Raw genomic sequence first — 8,409 nt, forward strand, 5'->3', positions numbered from 1 at the left:
GCCTGAGGCTGAGCCCCTCCACCTGCCAGGAGCAGGGAGGCAAGAAAACCTCTGTCTTGACCAGCCTCAGCACCCCAAAAATCTGTTGGTCAAAGGTTTCAGGTGTCCATGGGGCACATCCTGCTCCTCGTCACAGTTTTGCTGCTGCTGTCCCCCCCCGGCTGTCGCACAGGACCCTGCCCCACACCCAGAGAGGCTCTGTGGGACCCCTGCCCCACACCTGGGGAGGCTCCACAGGACGACAGGTTTGTCCTGTGGGCTTCTAGGGAGGAAAATGGAAAAATCAGGCTCGGAAAAGGGGTGATGCCGGTGAGCAGCCCTGCATCGGGGGGGGGAGAGACAGCCCCGGGCTGGGCAGCAGTGATGGGCTGGAGGGGGGGGAAGAGGAGGAGGAGAAGGAGAAGAAGAGCAGCAGGGCTGCCGGGGGGCTCAGGGGAAGCACTTACCCAGACCCGGTCTCATCAACACCCCTTTAGACGAAGCGTTTGCAGCAAATCCTGCCTCTGCCCCAGCCCCGCCGGCGGCTGCTGGCAGAAGGGAGAGGGAAGAGGCAGCCGAGCCAGAAAATAGCTCCTAATGTTGCTGGGAATAACAAAGGACGTTAATGGATAAACGAATAAAGATGCTCTGCTACTTTTTTGCAGCCTCACATCCTCGTGTGCCTGCACCCAGCTCATCCATCCCCCTAACGAGATTAACCAGGCTCTCCTCAAACGCTGGGTCTGGCCGCAGCCTGGGCTCTGTCGCTGCTCCCGTTCAGGGGGGGCTCAGCCGAGGTTTTTCCTGCCAAAAGCACCCCCAGGTTCCACATAATCACCTGCGAGGGGAATGGGATGGGGATAAGGAGGAAATTCAGGGGCAGAGATTCCATCAGTCCTGGCCAACAGGTCCCTGCCCACCCGGGAAGCCTGTGCCCCACACTGTGCTCACTCCCGGACCCCCAGGGCCCCCAGCCCGGGCTGCTCCCGTGTCCCTGCCACCCCCTGCCCATTGAGTCACCTCCCTCCCACCGCAGCCCAACTTTAAGTTCTTGGGCTATTTCTATATGTTATCTCCTGCTCTTTCCCAGCACAGGACTTGCCTCCCTGTTTATTTCTCTCTCTCCCAGCTGTTATTTCACCCTTAAGCCCCCACTGATTAACTAAGACCGAAGCCCACCCGGCAGATTTTGGAAGCCCCCAGGGGAACCCAAGGGAGAGCAGCCCCCAGTTTTGCAATACGTCTCAGCAGCACCCCCCCCCTCCAAAAGCCCCACAGTCTGAGTTGTAATTGACTGGGGTTCTGGATCAACTTCCACGCACCCTGCCTGCTGCCCCCCACCTCAAAGGACTCTCTCAGAGGCAGAAAAGGCATTTCAGAGTAAAGTCTCCCAAATAAAAAAATTTGCCGTTGGATCCAAAGCCCTGCAATCGCCCCCCCACCCCCAGCCAGCCCTGCGCTGCTCTTTGTTCTGCTCAGAGAGGGAAATTGCCAGCAGGTAAAAATCCCCCTGTCCCCAGTAAATAAATTACCTTTTGTGTAGAAGCCTCCTCCTGAAACATGTCCTCAGCCCCCAACACGTCCCCAGACCAAGGGCCACTTTTCCAAAGGAAGAGCTGGCAGCAGGGAATTAAGTTGTGCCGCCCAGCGGTGCTCCAAGGCACCCGCCTTCCTGCGGGCTGGGCAGCTCGGGGGGCTGCCCTGGGGGTGCCAAGGGGAGCAGACCCCCCCCGAGCCCCTCTCACCAGCCACCGGGGTGTGCTGAGACCAGTTGGGACCTCGGTGTGGGTACTGAGACAGCAGAAAAATTAAATAATTACAAGGTATTTGGGGAAATGCCTCCCGCAACCTCATCCTGCCCTTTCTGCCCAGCATCAGGGTCCTGAAATTATGGGGGTTCAGGGGGGCACCCACATGAGCCACCCACACCAGTGAGGGGGTGCTCGCTCCTGCACTCACTGGGTGCTCAGGTTTGCACTATAAATAGTGCAATTAATTGGGTACTCACGGGTGAACCGATGGGGCGCTCACACGTCCAATAATTGGCCACTTACGCATAAAAATAAATGGGTGTTGCAGCATTTGTTAATTGGGTTCTCATGCAAAAAGGCAGGAGAGGCTGCCATGGTGCCCGGTAGAGGCACGGGACCGGCACAAATATCTCAGCACCCTCAAAGCCCGGGGTGAGCCCCAACTCTGGGGGTGTCTCTGCAGCTCCCCTGGGCTCTGGGGGTGGGAGTGGGAACATCTGGAGGACATGCACACAGCTGGAGCTGCACAGCAGCAGGTACCCAGCAAAGCCACCCCAAAACAGCTGCCATCCCAGCCAAGTAGGGGTACTGGGGGCTGTGACTGTCCCGCTGCTGAGCCCAGGACCCTGGTCCTCATCATCCCGTGAGAAGCCCACAGACTCCCAGGGCATGAGTGAGCCTGAAAAAAATAAATCTCTGAAGCAGCTTATATCCTAAAGGGGGCTAAAATGTGGGGTTTTAGCCTAAAATGGGAGCATCTTCTGCATTAAAATATCATTCCCGCATCCCCCTTCTTTGCCAAAACTCTTCTCAGCTGTTCCCAAAGGAAGTTTTTATGTCACAGGCTGGCACCCATCCTCCTGCCACGTGCCACCCTCGCAGCGAGGGGACATCCCTGCCATGGGGGGGACAGAGCCCATTTTGGTGCTGCAAGGAAGCTTTTATGTCACAGGCTGGCACCCATCCTGCTACCATGTCCTGGCTGCCACGTGCCACCCTCACAGCGAGGGGACATCCCTGCCATGGGGGGGACAGAGCCCATTTTGGTGCTGGCTGGGTGGCCACAGCACCACCCCCACGCCGTGTGCCCGGTGCCCCCATCCCACGCCGGTGCCCCCGGTGCCCCCATCCCACACCGGTGCCCCCGGTGCCCGGCTGGGCAGGCGCCCGGCAGGCTCTGTTTGTGCCTTTTGTCTCCATGACGTTGAGACCGGGCTGTTAATTACCTGGCAGTTGCCATGGTTATGCCAAAGCCCTCCAAGAGATGCTGCTGGGCAGGATGCAGGATGGGGCGAGGGCACCGCTGCCAGGGGCTGTGGGAAGGGGGGACAGGGACTCCCCCAAAACACCCCCCCTATTCCCATTGTTGGGGCCACCCTGGCTCCAGCCGTGGCTACCTCAGCTCTGCCATGGCTACCTCAGCTCTGCCATGGCTTTCCATGTCTCCCTCTGCAGCCAGAGCTGGGCACACTGTCCTGCAGAGCAGGCTCCAGCCAGGGGCTTGTAGCCAACGTGGGGTGCCATCTCTGTCCCCGTGCACCCACCGGGGACTTGCTCCTCAGGGAGGTGCGGGCACCACGGTGGCCACTTGCTCACTTGGCTGCTGGGCTCTGCCCTGACAAGCCCAGGGAGCCAAAGAGGCCACTGTGCGAATGCACCGGCACCGACCTTAATCCTCTTTGTCTTTCTTTCCTTCCCAGATTTCTCTGCAGGGCTCAGTCTGTGCCCAGAGAGATGTCTTCATGCCCGGGGGGCTCACGCCGAGCGGCAGCACCCAGCGACCCCTTCCCACCTGAGGAATTAGGAGGAATGGAATTCACCAGCCTTTACTCCTGCTCCTCCACAGCCAGCACCCCCACCTGCACCCAGCACCCCCAGGATGGGCAGTGGGGGGCTCTGCCCCCCCCCAAGGCATCTTCAACCCCATCAGCCCTGGCAGCAGGGTGCAAGGGAGAGCCCTCACCCCCCAGCAACGCGCTGTCCCACTGAGCAGCACCAGGTCCCAGGGCTGATCCCGGTGGGGAAAATAAACCAGAATCACCCGTTTTGGTGAGAAACACAGTTATTGAGGCTCTGGTCTCTCTGCAGAAGGAGCACAGGATCCTGTGTGCTGGGAGTGAGCCGAGGGCAGGGAAAAGCCAAAGCCAGATGAGTTAATTGCTCATTATATTTTTTTCTCTCCCCCCCTTCTTTTGCCCCCAGAGATTAGGGCTCCCACCCCAGGGCACATCTCAGACCCACACGTGTGGGGAGGGGGCTCAGGGCATACACTTGCCTTGCGGGAGGCGATGCCTGAGAAATCCTCTCCTGGGGTGAAGGCTGCGTGTGATGGCCCCGCGATCCTGTCCCCTTGTGTCCCCAGGGCCAGGCACAGCCCACGCCGAGGGGTGACGTGTGGCCGGGTGGCAGCCCATCAGGGCTGGCGGCTGGTTCCACCCAAGCCCATCTCCAGCCTCTCCCCAGCTCGATGACAGCAACATCCCCCCCTCCCTGAGCGTCCATCAGCTCATCTCTGCGGCTTTGTGTGTTACAAGTGGGGAAAATAAAGAGAAACCCATGTGCTCCCTCCCCAGCCCACCCCCCACCAGGCTCAGGGCTCCCCTGTAAAGTCCACCTCGCTGCCGGCCAATATCACACATATAATGGATTTGGGCAATTTTCTCAATTAGGGGTTTTAATTATATCATTTCAGCGGCTGCTTGTTCTGGGCAGCTTTTGGGTGCATTTTCTGGGCTGCCACGAAGACAGCAACACAACTTTGTCCTGCTGATCCGAGCAGGTGACAGTTGGAGCGATACCAGGACTGAAGGAGCATTGGAAGGGAGGACAGAGGATAACGGGTGCCAGGGCTGTGTGGGGGGAAAACGAGTGTCTCAGCCCCAGAGCATCATCTCCTCCCCATGAAGAGGTGACTGAGCTTCTGTGGAGATACAAACCCCCAGCCAGAGCACGAAGGAACCTCCCTCCTCTGGACACGCTGGGGCTGGGAGAGCCCCTGTCCTGGGAGCAGGCAGGGGAACAGGGGCTGCTCGCTGGGACCTCTGCCCCCCCAGACCCATGGATTAGCAGCGTGACCCACAGCAGCACGGCTAGTACACACAGGGAATTCGTTTTCCCAAGAGGAGGCAGCAGGCAGGGAGGGATGGGATGGCAGGACAGAGCACAGTCCAGACTGAATCCAGGGTATTTGCACTTTCCCGTTGTTATTGCAATAAAAGAGGGAAGAAGAGCACCTTTAGGAGCACGGCAGGAACGGAGGGAGCAGGCAGGGCAGACAAGGGGTGGCACCCAAAGCCCAGACAGTTTGTGCCCCCCTGCAAAGATCCATCCCATTTGGCAGGAGGCACTTGCAGCTCCTGGCACGGGGCATCCCCACCATCCCCACCACACCAGCTCCGCTCCCAGAGCCTGCTCCCAACTGCAGCTACTCTACGGTGCTCCATCATCCTCCTCATCGCCTACATCTTCCTCCGAGAGCTCTTCCTCGTGGGCTTCGGACTCGGCATCATCTTCCACTGGGGAGAGGAGACGCAGGGCTGCAGCAGGAGGGGGGGCCCTGACCCACCAAGGGGAGGTGAAACCCCCCCAGCTGCACCCACAGCCCCACACTGGGAGTGGGGACAGACACCATCCCACCCCACGGCAGCAGGGGCAGAGGGGAAAACCAGCATGGACCATTATGTTGAGCCCATGAATGCAAACAAATTGCCCCCCCCAGACCAGCAATCCCTCCATCCCCTGGGCAAAGCAACCTCGTTGAGGGCACCAGCTGCCACTAAAGCCACTGTGGGACCCACGGAGCATCCCCAGAGCATCCCCCAGCCCCCAGGCTGACACTCACGGGTGATGTGCTGCCCGCTGAGATAGACCGGCCCAGCTCCGCACTTGAGCACGAAGGTGACAGGAGGGACCAGCTCCAGACCTTTGAGGCTGATCTGCAAAGAGTGGGAGCTCAGAGCCCCCCCAGCCCCAGCCCCGGGGGGAATTATCACCCCACAGCCGGGGGGGCTGCACTCTGCACCCTGGGCTGCCCTTACCATGGGGAGCACCGAGGTCCTCAGCGCCGCGATGGGCACCGGCTTGTGGTCTCCACAGATGTTTTTGGAATCGACAGCCACCACGTGGAGCTCATCCCCGGCGTCAGCCCCCAGGCAGATCTGTGGAGCCAAACAGGGACCCCGAGGCAGGGAGCCTTGGCTGTCACTGCTGGGGCACGGGCTGGCTCTGAGGGGCTCCGGGGCAAGGCTGGGGTCTCACCATTGTCAGCAGGACCAGGTGCTCCAATAAGTCATCCTCCTCCTTCAGCACACAGCTCCGGGTGTCCCCGCTCAGCTGGCAGCCTGGGAGGACACACCATCACCCATGCCCACGTGGGCTCCACCGCCACCCCCCCTCCAAGCCTTGGGCAAGCAAAAGCCAAGGCAAAAGGGGGACTCACACCCTGTGCAAACCCACCCCAGTTGCCACCACCACCCCCCTATCTCACTCCTGCCATCAGCTCCGTACCCCACAGGGCAGCAATGGGCTGCTCCTCTGACAGCGTCCTGGAGAAGGAAGAGGAGCTGCTCATCCTCCAGGGCAGGTCCGAGGCCACCAGCAGGAACCAGCTCCTGAGAGACAAACACAGGAGAAAAGAGCATTTGGCTGCTCTGGAGCAGAAGCACAAGGAAGAAACATGGCTTTGGAGCACAGAGAACACACGGTTTCAGTCCCAAAAGCCCAGAGCCAGGAGAGCAGCTGGAGCAGCACCCCTTTGGTGAGGGTGGCATCTCTCAGGGAAGGGTAAAACCTCTGGGGAAAGGGAAAACTGCTTAAATGCCTTTATAGGCAAAACCAGGTCTCAGAGCAGGATGAGCAGCCCCCCTGGAGCAGGGGAGCACCATAAGCAAAGGTAGCACAGGACCCCCAGAGCACCCTCCCAGTACAGGGCACTTCTGGCTCACCGGAGTGACTAAAGCCTCAGGGAAGGATGGAGAGAGCATCTGGAGACCTCCAAAACCCACCAAGGGCTTTGCCAGCACCAGTGTTTAACCCAGCAGCAAAGCCCAGCACAGGGACTGGGGTGTCAGAGGGAGCTGCCCCCCTCAAAGCAACAGACCCAGGGACCACAGGACAGGACAGGACAGGACAGGACACATCCCATCCCACTCCACTCCCTGCCCCACAGCCCATACCCAGCCAGGGAGAGCAGCACCAGGAGAGCAGGCAGTGCCCACCCCCGGCTGCTGATGAAGAAAAGGGGGAGCCCAGGGAGGAGCAGTTTGGGAATGCAGCTCAGGTGTTTCGGGAGGGGGGGGCAGGTGGCACCAATGCACCCATCACTCCCTCATCACTGCACACCCCCCAGGAGGACCAACCACAAACGTGGACACCCATCTGAGCCAATTTGAGCTTGATTAGAGATGAGGACACAAGCCCTATTGGTGGGACATGCAGAGACATGGCCCCCCCTCCATTCCCAGGGGCAGCCCCCCTTTCATTCTCTGCCTGGGGCTTCCCTACTGTTTGGGAAGTTACTCATTAACACAGGGGGCTAACAAGCAGCTCCTGGGCTGGTGTTGGACTGTGTCCCCTAATGAGGGGGGGACATGCAGCCCTGAGACTCAGGCAGCCCCCCCAGGGAAGGGGAGGTGGGAGAAGCATCCCCCTGCTCGGCACAGATTCGGGGGCATCGCAGAGTTTTGAAGGTTTATTTCACACGGGGAAGGGGGGACACAAAAGAGGACAAAAAAACCTTTACAGTCGCCGTGACATATTTACAACCAACATCATCCCCAAAAGTCTGCCCCCCCCTCCCACTGCACCACCAGCACAGATGGGTTTTAAAGCCAGAGCAGATCCTCCCCCACAGCCCACCGCCCCACGGACCCAGAGCAGCACGGGGGGGGCCTCGGGGTGAAACTGCCCCCCCCCTACAACACTCTCCCTGCCCATCCTCGCTGCAGCACCCCCAGCTTCATCTAAACAAACCCCCCCATCCCTGAAAGGCACGGAAACCTGGGCATCTGCCCCAAATGGAGAGGGAGGAACAGGAGGAGTTTTGACAAGAGCATAATTCACATTTTTCCTGCCCGGTCTCCCCTGCACTTTTCCTTCCCTAAAGGTATCGCTGTGGCTCCCGGGATCCCACCCAGCGCTGGGACCCCCCCGGCTGGGGCAGGGATGGGGTGGAGATCCTGGAAAGGGCTCGTGGCCGCAGGAGGCTCCTCTCCCCTTCCCAACCAAGTGCCCAAAACCCGGCTGAGCCCAGACGACGGGGTCCTTTGGGAGAGCAGAGCCACTGGCCACCGCATCCTGATGCCGGCCGCGCCAGGGAGCACCCTGGGGGGGGAGCTGACCCCCCCATTCCCATGGGGAGCACAGGAACATCCCTGAGGCTGAGTTGCCTCTTGGTGAGCGACTCTTGGGAGCTTTTTCCCAGCTGGCTCCAGCTCTCCAGCATTAGTGGCACGAAGGAGCCGGCTCCTGGGGCCCTGCTGTGACCCCGAGCGCTCCGGGGGGGGGACACCCCCCTCTCCTCTCCAGGTGGGTGTGAGCACCGGAGGGTCCTTCCAGCGCCGTCTCCCCCAGCGCCGCTCCTCCGTCCCCTTCCCACGGCCCGGCCCTGCAAGAGGAGGGTGGGATGAGACGTGGCATCACCCCCCGGGCTCACCCCCCCCCCCATGGCAGCAGAGGGACC

The 8,409-nt window shown here is 60.4% G+C and overlaps 2 protein-coding genes across 2 annotated transcripts in view; both read right to left on the reverse strand.

The window, feature by feature from the left end:
• Positions 1-4,784: 4,784 nt before the first annotated feature.
• Positions 4,785-6,300, reverse strand: LOC106897655 (nucleoplasmin ATPase-like). Its single transcript, XM_014958419.1, has 5 exons — positions 6,237-6,300; positions 5,988-6,070; positions 5,768-5,887; positions 5,572-5,665; positions 4,785-5,245 (listed from the first exon to the last, which is right to left on the reverse strand). The coding sequence occupies exons 1-5, from the start codon at positions 6,298-6,300 to the stop codon at positions 5,160-5,162; spliced, it is 447 nt and encodes a 148-aa protein (XP_014813905.1). The 3' UTR covers positions 4,785-5,159.
• A 781-nt stretch (positions 6,301-7,081) lies between these two features.
• ADRB3 (adrenoceptor beta 3) overlaps positions 7,082-8,409 on the reverse strand; it is a 5,840-nt gene continuing 4,512 nt past the window's right edge. Inside the window, exon 3 of the mRNA XM_014958409.1 lies at positions 7,082-8,334. The gene's annotated coding sequence lies outside the window, so the exon portion shown is untranslated. The remainder of the gene's footprint in view (positions 8,335-8,409) is intronic.

The sequence above is a fragment of the Calidris pugnax genome, unplaced genomic scaffold (assembly GCF_001431845.1).
Source record: "Calidris pugnax isolate Ruff unplaced genomic scaffold, ASM143184v1 scaffold280, whole genome shotgun sequence".
Lineage (NCBI taxonomy): Eukaryota > Metazoa > Chordata > Aves > Charadriiformes > Scolopacidae > Calidris > Calidris pugnax.